General features: G+C 34.7%; 1 protein-coding gene across 4 annotated transcripts in view; it reads left to right on the top strand.

The window, feature by feature from the left end:
* LOC142987179 (uncharacterized) overlaps positions 1 to 17,605 on the top strand; it is a 74,320-nt gene that overhangs the window by 17,110 nt on the left and 39,605 nt on the right. For 3 of the 4 annotated variants that reach the window (XM_076135761.1, XM_076135758.1, XM_076135760.1), the window contains exon 1: positions 16,596 to 16,746. The exons of the other annotated variant lie outside the window; for it this stretch is intronic. In XM_076135761.1, the coding sequence (XP_075991876.1) occupies positions 16,665 to 16,746 (82 nt within the window). In that variant the 5' untranslated portion in view covers positions 16,596 to 16,664. Of the gene's footprint in view, positions 1 to 16,595; positions 16,747 to 17,605 lie in introns of those variants that run through there. 4 annotated transcript variants of the gene reach the window in all.

The raw sequence follows: 17,605 nt of genomic DNA, 5'->3' as shown, positions 1-17,605 counted from the left end.
TAAAATCCAAAGATAAATTGCAGCTGTGCATCGTTGTTAAGATATGATATAGTAACGATAGTAATTGGCAAAGTGAAATTTTCGCACTGAAGCGTATCGTATCGTATATCAAAATTTGGCAAAGATCTTGAAATATCGTCATGTAACCTATTGTATATCGGTTATACAGTTTCAGCTTACAATATCGAAGTTGGCTAGACTTTTGGCATGTTGAATACCTACAAGATTTAAGTCCAATGTTCACCAAAAAGTAAAACGTCATTATACAATGTCTGATTTTCTAAATGGGTATCCCAAGGACTTGGTTTCTATCGTATACACATATTTCATGTTTGAATGCCACAAACTTGGAATATTAAGAATACAGAAATCTAATTAAGATGTCTATATGACTCCATATTGTCTTTTTAACTCATTACAGTCCCACTGCAGGACAAGGGTTTCCTCCCTAACGAGGTAGGGGTGAGATAAATTATATTATCTGTTTCCACTATATGTTTAGAAGTTTGTACCAAGAAGTGATCCCAAGAACTACTAGGCCAATTTGACAAATTGTCTCTGTATATTTTCTTGCAAGAGGATTTGCTAAATTCAAATATTTTTTACAAGTTTCAGAAACTACTGTTTGTCTATCGTAAAATTCAAAGTCTGATAGAGTTTTCTGCTAAGTAAACGATTGTTAGTAGTACTATAAAGGCAGCCACACCCCCCACCGAGTTATGTAATGTCACGTCATACACGGCATATCTACACTACTTATACAGATAAGTAGTGTTTGCCAAAATACAACTGTACTAATATTCATGATAAGCCTCTTCAGAGGATCCCCTAAGGTGTGTTCTAAGAAATATATTATAAATGCAAACACTCAAGGTTTAGTGGGAAAGACTTAAAAGTAAATAGCAAACCATGGGACGAATTTTTACCTATTTTTCGAGCGACAACTTCTCTTGCGTTAAAAAAGACGCTTTTTACTTCGTGTATGTAGGCATTGTAGGCTTTGTTATAAAGGTATAGACTCCCATTATTTTATTTAGTAATTAAACCTAAAAATAAAATTGTTCCTATCAATGCAATGTCTTAATATAACAGGCTGTAAATTGACAAAAAAAAATTGAAATGCCCTGCGTCTATCAACCAATTTCTTTAGCAATCATTTGGTACACTTACTACAACTTGCTTTCATGACAGTCAACACAGTCTACTGTTTGAGCGCCATGTATCTGATAAGGTAGATCTCAAATGCTTGGACTATAAAGTTCCCTTGCCCTACATTATTAGACGACAGAACCAATCCCAATACGTTTGATATTGACCACTTATCAGTTTCATGATTTCTAGTATCTATTTCATGTAACGATTCACCTGACCTCGACAACTCATAGTCCGTTGATATATCGATTAGAATATACGTTATATTTTCAAGTAAAGGTATGAATAATGAGGTACAGAGGCGCTAAGTTTCTTATTTGAATAATCCTTAAAACTGTCTTCGAGCAAAATGCCACTTTATTAGCAGTGCGAAACAAACGTGACTATACTGACTATATCATTAATGTATATTTTTTTATGATATTACAAAAACCAGAACCTCGTTCTTAAATCTGTTACAAAAGGATCCTTTGTTACTAGATTTCCAGTCTTAATATCTAATATTATATTTACCCTGGATTGCTTGACGTTTCGGATTATACTAGCCGTGGTCGCAAGACGAAGGTCTAAAAGTTATATTTTCAGTCCCTAATTTGGGTTTGTTTAGAGCAGTTCTTCGTCTTTAGTGGTCGGCCCAAGCGGTACTTACCAAGGAAGGTCTACGTGGCTTAGCAACTGTTGTCATTAGCAATAACCGCCACTTTAAACTTTTACCTATTAAGTCCAAAGTCCTTTTAGTTAAAAACAAATAACAAAGCCAATTACCAGTACCCTTAAAATCCCCGCACATGATATTTCCTAACGTAATTTGACACAAGTATTTGATAATTCACCATGGTTATATTAAAGTTATGGGCTGAATACGAAACAATCAGGCATGCGTATTGCGTGCTTGGCAACGGCTGTAATCGAATAATTACGTAACATACACGTATTCATGTGTTGTTACGATTGTTACGCACTGTCGACAGGCTTTTCAGTTGTTCGGACCATCAGTTCCCATGTCAAAAGGCAACTATTTAGGGCTAGTATATGATAGAATACGGGAATTGACACGAACATGCATTTTACCTCAGAATGTTTGACGTTTCGGCGCAGGTTACACTCGCCGTGATCGCATGCTGTTATTTCTAACATATTGTATTTGGGCTATTATCAGTTTGAAAATAGCATAGCATTGTTTGGTTTAAGTCACGCCACAGCAACTGACGGAACTTTTCTTGGTTAGGTTTAAACCTGTCTCTCCGTTGCCATGTCATGTCACGGGAGGGAGCTAGCTAGCCAATGCCTTCGGCTAATTGACTATAGATCCAAACAAAATGACTAAAACCCATTATAATACTTGGTTAACTTAGTAGCATCATTAGTACTTTTAAATAGGTAAAAAGTTTTAAGATGACCTGATGGAATAAACCTGTTGTATGGTTTTGCAGACCTTTTGTTATTTGCGACAGTCGATAGTGCGTCAATTCTCTTATGGAGAAATGAAGATACAATTAACAATATGACACTGGGACAATAAAACAGATGTTATTTTAATCTAAAGTAAATAATTTTGTTATTCCTTACTAAGTAACCTAATTTATTTGGCTTGTATTGTTTTACACGTGTATAGCAAAATTATGTAATATTTCAAAACACATGACTTAAGACATCTGTTTGAAGAGTATATATTGTAGAGTAAACACTAAGTACACTTAGTAAAGGAAACAGAACCTATCCTATATAATTTTAGGCCAAAGACTTACAAAACTGTGGTGTGAAATAACTAACATATATTTCTAAAAAAACCCTCGAAATCCTTAAATTGAAAATAGAGAGCAAGCAGGGCTTATATGCACAGTACTAAATGCAAATAAAAGTGAAATAAGTTTTACCGCCCTTCTAGCTCTTGCAGTAACATGAGGCAACATTCAATAAATAATTCTAAATCTCCGTAGACGTTCCGTTTCATTCACACGAACCAAAAGTCAGTACTTATCAAAGTGATTCAGTCGAAATGTCCACGCATTCACATCATGACATTGTTATGAAAACAATCGATTACGCATACATACGCACAACACATCAACGATTACCAAACGCTAAAGATTATCTGCAAATGAAAACAAAAATAAGGAAATTCGGGGAATTTGCACTATCTTGGGTTTTATTACTACTTACAATCCAAACAAAGTTAATTCTATATTACTTTCAAAGTTTTATATTGAGTTCGGTAGATGGCGTCGTATTGGCAAATTCTAGATAATTATATTTGTCTAATTATTGTGCTGTCTGGGCTTGAATAAAACTACTTCTTTATTTTTTTCTATATATTTAAGTTATACCAGCGTTTGTCTGCGATTTTGCCTTTATAGCAGTTTAAAGTATTTATAAACCAAACTTGTGCCGAAATTTAAAGCAAAAATTAAAGTTTTTGCTTAAAATAGTATGTAGCAAAACACACACCTTTCAGCCCCTACCAACATTTAAGCTTATGATAATGGTAGGATTCCGTGAAATCTGTAAAACATGAGAATAACATTGGCTTTGCCAAACATAACATGACCTGAATTTACCTCATTAAAACGGTAAACGTACCCGTAAACCTTTCATAAAAAGATGTATTATATATATTTAATCCACCATTAGTATTGTTATAGACTTATATCTTTACTTGGTATTTGAACAACAAAACAAACTAAAATAGCATGAACATGTCGTTATTTGCAGCTTTATCGGCCCACTGCAGAATATAAGCTTATAAGTACGTCAGTACCTTTCTATAACAGTCTTCTACGATTCCCGATTGAGAGCTATCAATAATATTGTATCGCCTACTTTTTAAATGTGGACTTATTTGAGCAATATTTATTTGTCGTGTCTAGAATAAACCATTTTCTCAATTATTTCTGTAAAACTGTTTTGTTTTTTTAGACGCACTGATAATAACATACCTAATAATGTTTGATTCGGATAAAATCATGTTTTTTACAAATTCATGCATAATAATTGAAAATGTAGAATATTCATTTTCCAATTACTTTATCAATCAAACTAAACAACAAGCTCTGCACGTCGATGGAAAGCTTTTAAAAAGCCAAAAGTAGCTCACAACCAACAAATACAACATCATAAAATAATAGTAACACGAATGAAATCATTAAAACAGGTTTAATTTAAACGAGTACTATCAAGAGGTCTCGGATCTTACTTTATCTAATCAGTCAGAATTTATCTCCAGCCTTGACTGTCACGCCACGTCTCTGTATGTGCGCCGATAATTTTGGACTCGCCCACTCACTACAACTAGGCAACCACGTGGCCCGTTTTATATCATAGGGAAGATATTCATACATTCATACCTATAACAAGAAACAAATCACTTTATGAAAAGGTAATGTAAGAATATAATTAAAATTCGGTTTCATAACAACTAAGGCTAGTATAAAACTTAAAGGCTTAACATGTAAGTAACATTATCGACTTCAAAATAGACTATACAGAAGTATTGATCAGAATCTTCAGTGTATTTCATGAAAACTAAATACAAAGAAATTTTAAGGCGAACATTGATACGACAATAAAACAAATAGTACTGTGGCTGGTTATAAATCTGCAAAAAAACCTACTCAAACTTTAGTAATAAAATTGCGACAATCCTTACAAATATTTTTATTTAGTCTGCAACAACTAGTTTATGCGAAAATAATCATTTTATAGGTAATTAATATTTATGAATTGCCTATATTGCCTGCCACACAGGTTAACCAGGGTTTCTCGAAACCAATCGAAATCAAGTATGGATCTTTAACTCTCATGACGTCAATGAACCGGTCTCCGTAACCAGCTATTTCACAACGAAACTTCTTAAATAATGATTATGTTTTAAAACCCAACCGCAGACATGAAGATGTATGAAATAAAAATGTTGCAATCATTCTCCATGCGTCGTGAAAGTAGAATAGTTCAGTAGAAAACCCCAAAAGCAATGTTTCATATCAGTTTTTAAAATCTTTATTTGATTTTGTGTTTATTTCCTCCACTCTTTTTCTATTATTTTTTAATAATGTACACAATATTTGTTGCAATAAAAGTCGGCTACAAAGCTTCCTCCATATTTGTTCTTTTTAACCCCTAACTTCGAAAAGTCATTGGTATGTTGTCTCGTGTTCGACGCGTCAACCACTTTTGTTCCTCTATATCTCTACGAATCAAGATTTAAAGATCCCTGCAAATTCTATCACCGCAGCCATTATTATCAAAGCTTCTAGAATTTCTTCAAGATTGAAAATGGTACCTGAGTACCCCTTTGCCTTCTGCAATCACCCTAATAACTAATAGAAAATTCTCCGAAGATCTGCTTCAAAACATCAAAGTATGCGTCAAGAGGGATCTCACCATTTCTCTTTTATTATTTGATAAGTGCTTGACCTATGTCCGGTGTCAATATCATATAGGGGTAGCCCTATCTAAATATAAATAAAACATATTGCCTAGTAACCAAACATGCCGTTCCCTAGAGGAATGGATATTGGTGAAGGCTAGTATCCAAGTTGGCCTCAGGGAAGGCCTTTGTTTGTGGTCAGGCTGTTTCTTATAGGTCACGTTGACACCACTGGGTATTTTGACCTTTATTTCTTTTATATAGGGCAATAAGCTCCCCTTCTTTTTCAAAATTTCGCTTTCTTCTGCCTGTGTTAAAAATATTTTTGAGTTTTAGAGCGTTTCGCTCCATGAGATGTTTTCTTTGTGATCGTCTTGTCATTTTGGTGGTATATAAATGAATTTTATTGAGAATCAAAACGGCATATGTTTTACATCTGTCGAATGTGATTTATGCCCTTTCCGAAATATGCAATCCAATTGTTAACGAGTCTAAATCCAGTGTTCTCGTGATGTTATGAATGTCAATTCCGCTCTCACAGAGCCTTGTATAAATATTGCATTGTGTACGGAGGCAGTTCGGGGAGTAACGACCGACCAAGACGTCCGATAAAGCCTTATTATTTGTACACTTGTTTATCATATCGCTGTTATTACGTGTTCTATAATAGTTGTGTTGTGTTAGGTTTGGGAGTTCCTTTGTTATTTTGGCGAGATTGTAGGTAGGAGTTAGTGGGTATTTGAAAATCGTTGGTTTAGGGTAATCTCTTTAGTCAGTGTCTCTGAAGCCTTGCTAATAAGTACGTTACATGTTTTATAATACTGTTTTCTTTTAATTTAGTTCAAATTTTGGTCTATTACATGGCTGTTTCAAAGGTTAAGGAGCAATGAAATAAAAAGGTTTAATTACAATAAAATTTTCTTCTAATTAAGCCATTAGTATTAAATTCATCCTACTTCAAGTTAATTGGAATTAACATCACATACATAAACAATATAATGGTCTAGTATTCCATTAAATTCCTTGATTAATTTTTACTAGAATAATTATGCAATATCACCTTATTTGTCAACATGGCCAAGGTAATCGGGATTTATAAGGAAATATACATGCGAGTACATGCATGCATAGTTAATCTGCCATTTGTGATTCTAGCCGAACGTTGACGACGATCGTTGGAAATATAATGTAACAAAATACTGCTGAGTAATGATGTCCCTTACTAGAAAATAATCTGTATAGTTTCCTCCCGCCATTGTATGGATAAAGTGTGAAAATAATTTTCCTTTTTTAATTGACTTCAAAAAAAGATGGGTCTCAATTTGTCTGCTTTTTATGCTGGTCACCTCTCTGCTGGTTGTAATTTGAATGAGCCGATTTTTATGATTCTTTAAAGTGGTTATGTTTGGTCTAGCTTATAGCCTAGGTTTGACTTGTATAATAGGGAATAGCACAACACAAACCAATGTTCACGTGCAGCCGTTACACCCCACTAGAAAATGGAAAGCCATAGAATGTTGATAGACTATTTGTGGGTGGAATTGTGCATTCTGAAACGTCCTTTCAGTATTCTTCAATTGCTTAGCCACATTATTTTCTGTAGGACATTATAATAATAATGGCGTGTATAGATCTGCAATATATTATTCATGGCAGTTTTGAAGACATCTGTTCAAATTTAAACCAAACAAAGTTATATCAAACTGTTGCCAAAGTACTGCTTTCACCTTTTCCTTCTTCCAAGAATATCTGAAGTCTCTTTTCATCCTCCGTAACAGTACCTTCTTAGAACAAAAGCTAAGTACTACCAAGAACATGTTGTATCGAATGAAAATCTCAATTGTCTTGAACATAATACCTAAACGCTTATCGGCTGTTATGTCACCTTATTATATTACCGCCGGAAGTTACGTAGCCTTGAACTAATTAGCCAAAGTGTGACGTATTATGTTACCAATAAATTATACGCGTCAAGTACTTAGTATGATAAATCACTGTTAAAAGTATCTGTTACTAGTGCTATGTAACGTGTGTAGTACTTTGCTAATGCTTTATCGATTGACATTGCAGATAGTAGGATTTACATAATAGTTTCTATACTACATTTGCCTGTATCTTAATAGTTTACTTTGGAGAAATCTTTACTAATATTATAAAGCTGAAGAATTTGTTTGTTTGATTGTTTGTTTGTTTGTTTGAACGCGCTAATTCCAGGAACTACTGGTCCGATTTGAAAAATTATTTCACTGTTTGATAGCCCATTTATTGAGGAAGGCTATAGGCTATATATCATCACGCTACGACCTATAGGAGCTGAGTACCAGTAAAAAATGTTACAAAAACGGGGAAAATTATGACCCATTCTATCTTATGTGACGCAAGCGAAGTTGCGCGGGTCAGCTAGTTCTTTATAAAACCAAACTAATCAGTACTGCAATTCTCTAACACTATCGACTACCAGCTAGCTATCGAAAAATGTTGTATGACATTCGGTTCAGCGCCTCTAGCCGTCGTAGAAATTATTTTGGCAGTACGTTTTAAATGTCAAACTCTCGATACTCGATGGTTCCAACTGTATAAAATCGTGCTACAGAACTTAAAAAAGACATTACATGATCGTTTTTTAAATAAAAGCAATCGAGCACCTTACCTAGCTCGACGTTTTGGCACAGGTTAATTAAACATGCCGTTTTTTGCTTTTATCACATGCCGGAACTTGATATTGGAGTAGCAGAACCCGTGAAAAAGTATGAAACAGATAGCTAGTTACGTATTTATAACACCATGGATAAACCTTCAAGATTCGCGTTAGCAACAAGACTGTAGCAGTTGTGGCCGTGAAGACTACACTGACGCGGTTTACGTATAGTCGCGTAGCCACGTAAGAGCTCTGATGTACTCTAGACACGCAGTAATAACGTGCTCGTCCATTGAAATATAAACAAAATACCTCATATATATGGTGTTTATTTCAGTTCATTTTCTTCCGGAGTGAAGGCTTTTCCTTGTCCCATTTCTGACTCGAGTTATTTGCTCCCACACGATGTGACGTTGATTTCGGATCGCTTCTTGCGGAGGTTTTCTTCTACATCGTAGGTGTGGGTTCAAATTTCAAGTAATGTATTTTTAGAAACGGATACACTGACTAACTGATTCTTGGTTCTTAAGTAATATGTATTATTATTCGTATCTGCAGATGACTTTTCGTATCTAAAGATGGATCTATCGGAACCAGTCTTAGATCTCTATATTTGCTATGATTTATACGAGATGCATCTTCAATACATACATAACTACATGTTGTACGGAATATACACGTGTCATTCTCGACGAACATCTAAAGATCTGTGTTGTATGTCTGTTACTATATTATAGCAATTGATTAGCGTTATTTGGTGTCTGTCTAGCCCTGTGGGAAACAAGCGCGATTTTATATATTAACTGTGTTAAAATATCGTATTAAACTCGTTATTTAATGTCGTATAATTAACAAAATTACATATGAAACAGTTTATGAAGATAGTTATCAATATATCGCAGAAGCCCGTGCTCTCGTATATTTACTAATGTGCTGTCACTCTATTAGCGTAATCACAGTCAAACAAACCACATCGCACGTTCTTGATGACTAATCTTATTTGCGTCGTTCGAAAATGTGATAGTAACAGTGAACTTAAGTGACTAGCGAATATTTTTTAATATTTTTTTACTCTTTCTTATTATATGACACTAAAGCCTCAAAAGAAAAAAATATTTTAGGTCAATAAAACGTTTAGTTTTGTCACCGCTAAACTTCAGAGAATATACGGACAAGATGGTCTAAATTGGTCCTGTTTCGTTCTGCATAAGGTCTTGAAAAAACATCCAGTTGTTAAATTGATAAATATTTAATTTAAAAAATGCTAAGTCTTCCGATTAAGTTAGAAAATGTATCTGAGCTGAAACACTGAATAAACAATGCATGTGCAAGCGAAATTTAAACAGTAGTCATACGAGTGCATTATTTGCTGAAAAGTCAGGGCTGTCGTTGTGAACACAAAAATAGAGATAACAAAATCACGTTTATATTGAAGCACATATATACACATAAATAAAATAAATAAATTTAACCCATTAATGTCCCACTGCTGGGCAAGGGTCTCCTCCCGTAATGAGGGAGGGGTTAGGCCTTGAGTCCACCACGCTGGCCAAGTGCGGGTTGGGGACTTTGCATGCCCTCAATAAATGTATTAAATAAATTTTAGGCATGCAAGGTTTCCTCACGATGTTTTCCTTCACCGTTGGAGCATGTGATTATTATTTCTAATACACACATAACTTCGAAAAGTCATTGGTGTGTTGCCTCGGATTCGAACCTGCGACCACTAGCGTGGGAGGTGTCAACTTATACCACTCGGCTATCACTGCACATATATACACATAAATAAATAAAAACATTCATAGTATACACACGTAGTACATATGTACATATGTACATAAAATCCCGCCTTTGTCCTACAGGAGTACACAAAGACCAAAACGCTACTTGGTACGATGCTTACAAACTTGCCTTGGGTCTATAATATTCGTACATCTTACCATACAGGACCGCCGGATTAATGATTAATAAAGTAAAATTGTTAAAATTAAGAGATTGTCTGAATAAACAGTATTTTATGAATTTTACGAAAAAACAAAAAACCTTGATCTTGGCCCTTGATTTTTTGCGGACGTTGTTTACCAAAATGCTGTCAACTTAAACACGTGTTTGCGAATTTCTTTATAGAATTATAAAAAAACAAGACTATAATTTACAAAAAACAAGTTGTAATTTTATATTCATTGACGTCAAATACAAAAACTCGATAAACTTGTAAATATAACATTGTTGGGATTTTGAATTTTTTGCTTTGATGATCAGAATTTTGAATCATTTCGAGAGCATTCTAATTTTGTTCTGAGTCACTTTAGTCACGTGAAACCACAAAACATTGTTATATTTTATTGCTACAAATATCCCGTGGGTAGAACCTTTGTCAGTTTGAGGACTGACAGATTGTGAATGAAATTGACGGGTTTTAAGACCCAGCAAGTTTTAACAAAACAGACCCTACGTTATTGCTGAAGAGTAAAAGGTAATTCTTTTGTACTAAAGTTATAGGGACATAAGGCAGTTTATCTCATGAATGAAAGGTATTGAAACCAACTAAATATTAAAAACGTTTTTCGATTTTGATATATAAAGTCAGTGAGCGAATAAAGCAAAGCAAGCTTATTTAATGATAAATCGTTAAGCGAATTTTAAGTACCTACTGTCAAGTGGAATTTGAATCCACACCTTTACAAATAAAGAAAAAAAAAGAACTAAATTTTGTTGAAAAAAAAATATCTGGATGGATATTAAAGCTGAAAAGAGCTCCAAGTTTTACATGATTTGTTTTTTATTGGTCAATGTAAGACTAGCTTTGTTTCTTTACTTTTTGATAATGTTGTCTAGGGACATCCATAGACCAGTTCTAAAGCCAGCTCTACAATGTTTACAGAGTGCACATCTGCGTTACATTAGTTGCATCACTGCACGTGGCGTAACTGGTTGTCATCAATTATACGCCGCATCCTTCCAAGGTCTCATACACGGGCCAAGGGAAACGCAACCTATAAAGATACTTGATTACTTACATATTAAAACGTAATTTTTCATATGTAAGTCCAACCAGCCACCGTGGTGGACTCAGAACTTAACCCCTCCCTCGTTCGGGAGGAGACCCTTGTCCAGTAGTGGGACATTGACGGTTTAAAGGACTATGGGCAAAAATGTATGGGCTCCGTCCCCACCTACCAACAAACATAGAACTGATACCAACGTGTTCATAAAGTGCCCCCTATTTAATTAAAATCCTTTGTTTTTGATAAATCAGTGGGAATATATATTTAAAAAAAAAAACAATTTGTAATTATTATTTAACGTATATTTTTATTTTACATTTGTAAGTTATTTTAACATTATTGTTATATTACAGTACTAACTCATATGTATAAGTCCTCCTAGCCGATATACGGCTACGGCGGTCAGTTTCATTGAAACTGGCCATCTGTGCCGGACTTTGTTTATAGTGTCCAAGTGTGTGCACAATACACAGGTACACTCTCTATTCCATCACTCTCATAGTTTGGTGGGACGGATAACCGACACGACCAGTGAGAGGTCAGGCGCAGGACCGACGGCTTTACGTGCTCTCCGAGACACGGAGGTCTTCGACCTCAACTTCCTAACTCCGGGCAATCTCTAGGAAATTCTTATCAGAAAATCTCAGAAAAGACTGTTTGGCCCGACCCAGGATTCGAACCCGAGACCTCTCGCACCGCAGTCGCATATACTACCGACCGCGCCACAGAGGCACTCATATGTATATACTTATATCATTTCCATTATATGGTTAATACAAGTTATTGATTTCATATTTCAATAATTATTTTTACTCGTCAATTATAATGCTGTCTAACAGATGCGCTGGCAGATTAAAATCTGATCAGATCTAAAATCGTGGGTTGGAGAGCGGGGGGAGGGGATTATTTTGTACCCAGCTATCTTTATGTGCATGCGGCGTCCGCCGCTGTGCACTAATTAATAAATAAATGAGCATGTATTTTGGAATTAGTCGTCAATAATACGTTAACGAGATATTTGTTTAAACGTAAGATACTATGAGAACCCCATGCATTTGGGCAATGTCGCCATAGTATAAAAATATCGTCTTGCCAAGATATATCAATTGAGCTACATTTCATTTTTGTTGATGGGTGGGGACGATTCCGCCCATAGTCCTTTGTTTATTTGTTAATCAAATGCTACTGACAGTGAAAACAATTATTCGGTTTCTATAGTTGTAGTAAATGATACACGTTAAAGACAAGTATGTGCCCAGAAGGAAGATGGCGGACGATATAGTCACATATTTGATATGTTTGTACATGATTTCAATAGTCTAACCGTCTTCGAGAACTGCCAACTATTTGATCCTTGATACAATGTTTCTTAAAAGACTGTAGATAATATAAAGCTATCGTAAATCTTGATTAATAAGTCTGAGTTGTTTTACAAGTTGTCTTAAAGTTCCTTCTTGTTCTTGTCTTCCGATAAACGCATAGAGAGGATTCCTAGATTAAATATTGGCGTCTATTGTTATTCCTAACCCTGGCTGGCGCCCAACATGTGACTTATAATAATGTTAATATTGTATTGTTTTTGTTGCAGGTAATGGACGCTCATACATTTATCTTCACGGCACTGTGAGTAGAAAGTAGAAGTAGACTAGAAATATAGTTTACATGTTGATTGATTGTGGCATCCGAGTGTTTTGAACATCATCATTTTTAAACCTTCTAAAACTGAATAAATAGTTAACTAAACTAAGAATAGTTTAGGCGTCTAGCAGTTAATTTTACTATAGTAATTTTACTGTAAATGTATTTAATAAGATTTAAAAGCTCAAAATTTGTCTCAGGCACATAAATAAGTGATCATAGACTCTGAAGAGGATTGATAGTAAACTAGATTGAAATCGTTCTGACTTCTTAAAATCATCAGAATGAGTCACTTCGAAATGCAGTTTTAGGCATAATTGACTAATACCTGATTCATCTGCAATAGACGGACACAGGCCAATGATGATGACGATTTAGGCATATTCAATCTAGGCAATTATAAGTTAATTCAAAAGCTATCGCACTAAACAAAATACGAATTGGAAACAATACAGATAAAAGATCAATTGAGCAGAAATGATTTGTTGGCTTCAATATGTTGGACTTTGCGCTGATTAATGAGTTCAACTATTAACTGGCCGCTGTTGACTGTTCGTCTAATTACATTTGTGAACAAATAAACACGCTTCGAATGTTTGGGACGGACAAACATGACTGTAGTGATTCGAAAGATAGCACTTATGTAGGTATTTATATACGAAAGACTTTTTTCCTTATGTAACATGTTGATTTTTGTATTAAATACGTTTTTTCTAGTCCCAAAAGCCATTTTAGCTAGTCAATTGTTTTCTGGGGTAGGTAGGTGATTTTTACATGTAATAATATAATATGTATAAAAAAATATTTAGATCTAATGTTAGCTTGCACAGACGAAAGGGATCATCTGGGCCCATGATTATCTAAAAATATATGATAGTCTTCTCTCGTTGATACTTTACTGACACTGCAGCATTAATTGGATGAATAATAATCAATAAAATAATTTGTTGTATATTTTAATTATGTGACGATAAAGCGATAAATATATACATATTCGTGACATAACATGGAACTACGTATGCAACAGATAGCTACACAAATGATTTCTTTATAAAAAATAAATAACGATTATCATACTTGCAAAAATATCTCTGTCCTTGTGAAAACATATGTAAAAATATGGATGACTTGCAAAAATACTTTATTACATAACTGACTTAGGCCTTATACACAATCCTCTTTTGCACTGTAGGGTAAAACGTAGTCTAGGTATGTCAATTCATAAAGGATTATCAGTAACATTTAGTTACAAACAAGAATAAGAGTAAAAAGATAATATAACACTATCGCTTCAGAATGGCTATAATCACTCATCTTCAATATGCAATAACAACTGATTCACTCTAATTAAACATAATACGAGTACAGGTTGTTAACCTTAGGCATAATTTCCTTATTCTAGAACAGTGTACCACGTTCCTTATAGCACGAGCGAGGTACACATGCACATTACTGCAGTATTACATAACACACACACATGGATAGCGTGGGTTATTGTAATTGATAAGTCTTACATTGTCAGGTATTTGTAAACAAGCTTACAATACCCTGAAGTTATCTCTTGGTTATGTAGCAGATTGTTTTATATCCGAGTTTTTAAGTGACCATAGTAATTTAATTTTTTAAGTTGCCATAAGTGTCTTTGAGCTTCGGAACTATAGTGCAAAAAGACGTATGTGAGTGTGAGACTTCCGGAGGCGATGTTCAGGATAGAGGGAGTGGAGGTGAAAGATCAGGAAAGCTGACACTACTACCATATGGGATTCACAGCATAGAAGAGAGAGATATATGGCAGATGTAAGTCCAACAGTGGAATAGTTAACAGGGTAGAATATATTGAAAAGCGATGATAAATTCTTTCTGCCTGCTTTTATTCTGGGTATACTGGTCACAAGTTACAGAAAAAAAAACTCTATTTTATTGTTAACTCATGACGTTTACTATAGAGTTGTGCTCCTTTAGTCTAAAAGTCTAGAAACAGGAAAAAAATATTACAACAACTACAGGTTTAAAGATTTCTTCTAAGAATTTCACATAGAAAGTACAGTTTAATAACAGTGGCGACTAGCGATTCGTTTTTATCTACTCCAAACATTTATCTAGACAAGGAGAACAATTTAATTAACGTTTCCGAGTAAAGAAGTTTCTACAAGAAAAATCTCTAATGGAAAAAGAAAATGGAGGTCTAGAAAAAACGCTGTTAGCTCTCGCACTTAAGAACTAATTTTGTGTCTTGGGAACTTTGTAAGCGTATTGATTACTAGGTTATGCTTCAGGCTATCTGCCTTATTCTTTGTGTTGTAGAAGTAGCTCGCCAGAAGAAGTTCTTCGACCAGTACAAAATTTATTTGCCTGCTAAATGTTATTTATACTGAATAAGTCATTTAAGAGTACAATTTTCAGATTTTGGTAGAGATGTATCCAAAATACGGCCTTATCTGAACATTCTGGACAACTAACACTTGTTTAAATCAAAAACCAACTCCCCTTATGAAGTAGATAATATCTAGATAGACAGGAGAGTAGGTTTCTTTATGTCTTATATTGTCAGTTTGATTGATATTACTCTATCGTCACCGTTCCGTGTGAAAAAGAAAACCTTATAAACTTGCAAACAATGAGTGCTAAAACTAGTATTGTTTGGTCAGTCGATACCAGTTCCTGCATATTGATGCTGCTCACGCATTGTCTTACACCACATCGCCTTGGTAATTGTGTGAACTGCTACAGTAGTAGGAACTCATTCACATTTCCATCGTACAAGTGTTTTTGTAGCATCGACAGCTGTTTCACATTATACTTACTTCCTACTTTATTAATTTTGTTCATCTTTTGCGTTTTTTCTGTCTGAATTCTTCCCAGTCTTGTATTTTCTGATGTCTGGTTCGTAGTTGAATGTGTTTCTTATTCAGTTATTCTATCAAAGAATTCTAACTAACAGTTCGTTGTATGCTGGAGCCGTGCCAATTGCCATTACACAGCAATATACGCGGTGGCAAAGACCTAATATAACTAGCCAACTGTTGTAACACACCTGCAACTGCAGAATTAAATAAAGCAATAGAAAACACTGATTTCCATGATATCCTCATCGTAATAAGTTCCGCAGAAATGTCAGTGCGGGACTTAATCACACAACTTATCGACCATGAGAGCCGACATCGCGTGCATACCAAGAATAAGAGAATAAATTAAGAAGAACATTGCCTTCCAACCACTCACGCGAGCTAATAGCTCTTCGATTTAGCCGATTAATACGTTAATCTCGGAAGCCTGACTTAATTGAGGCACGTTTAATTGTGATTTTCTTGAGTCTTTTGTTGAATTTTCTGGAATACAAGATTAAGGTAGTATTATTCTTAATCTCAAAATGAGATATTAAAATATGAGACCCGAAATTTTAAGAGATAGAAGGACATGCCGTATCATTTTTATTTAACTTATTCATATTCTCCTTGCATCACACTAATGCATTTTTGATGACATCCCCCGGGGAAGAGATGATGCATTACGAATGGGAGGGGACTTTTAATTGTTTCTTGTAGCCGGGATGTTTTTCAAGGAAACGTTTCCCGAAATAATGTAGTTTCTATCTGGTCTCAAGATTAAGTTGTTCCCTGGGCCGATATTACTTTGCATTATCGTAATTGAGATGAATGGCAAGGAGAGCCGTGCCCACCGACCACTTCTAAGAAAAACGCCGTACAACGCCCGGTAATGGCATCTCCTACGTCACACAGCTGCGGTTTCGCGCAATTATCTCCAATTAAATTTATATAATGGTGTTTACCTCATTCCTACTTTGTGTTCAGTTTACGTTTCGCCACCGATGAGACTGCATGCATTTGTCGCTTACTCGTGAATGGATTTTATTCCAGAACATTTTGTGAAGTGTATAAACTATTTGGACTTACGCAGTGGTGTTTATCGTGCATCCAAGTCTTGTAAGTTATTTCACATAATTATGGTTTTATCGATGTCCTCAATTACAACTGAATTATGATCCCGCCCGTATTATGTTTGTGATTTAGTACATTTTCGACATATTTTCCTTGTATTAATTACTAACGCTGACATACTTTGTAACGATAAAAAAGTCATGAATAATAAGATTTTTCTATTAGACGTAAAATATGTGTATAAAACAATTTTCTAGATGGATCGTTTTCTCGATCACATGTCTCGTTATTTGCCGGCAATAAAAAAAGTTGATCGTGTTATATTTAATGGTTGTTTGTTTACGCCATAGTTGCATGTAACTGCAGTTGACAAGTTCATTACATGTTATCAGAAAGTAAACATACTGTATATTTATACACAAGGCCCAATGCAATCTTATTCTGTATTCTGTACATCTGTTTGATAAAATGACCTGGTTTTCTAGTATTTCTATGTATTTTCGCCTAATATTTCGTATATCTTTATCTAGATTAGTCGACTAGTCGCTTACGACATTATTAATGTCTTGGATTATAAAAATCTATGTCCATCGATTTCATAACGTCGTAAGTGACAACCGGTAATATAAAAACAATAATAACTTTGTTTACGTAAATTACGTAATATTCTTGTAGTTCATGTTTTCTATGTTAAACGTATCAATGTTGATGTGTAAAAATGTTAAGAAGCACTCGAAGCAGTTTTTTGACACACGAAGTTGTTTTGGCTCCAGTTGTAAATAAAGTCCGTGTACTGTGTATTTTCATAATCTTTGAAGACACGAGATTTACAAGAGATTAGTATATCGAAGATCTTCGCGAAACTTGAGGAAAATGAAAGCAAAAATTACGTTATAAATTTATA

Source organism: Anticarsia gemmatalis, chromosome 3 (assembly GCF_050436995.1).
Source record: "Anticarsia gemmatalis isolate Benzon Research Colony breed Stoneville strain chromosome 3, ilAntGemm2 primary, whole genome shotgun sequence".
NCBI classification, from domain to species: Eukaryota; Metazoa; Arthropoda; class Insecta; order Lepidoptera; family Erebidae; genus Anticarsia; species Anticarsia gemmatalis.
Note: the sequence above shows the minus strand (reverse complement) of the source record. Positions and strands in the feature narration are given on the sequence as shown.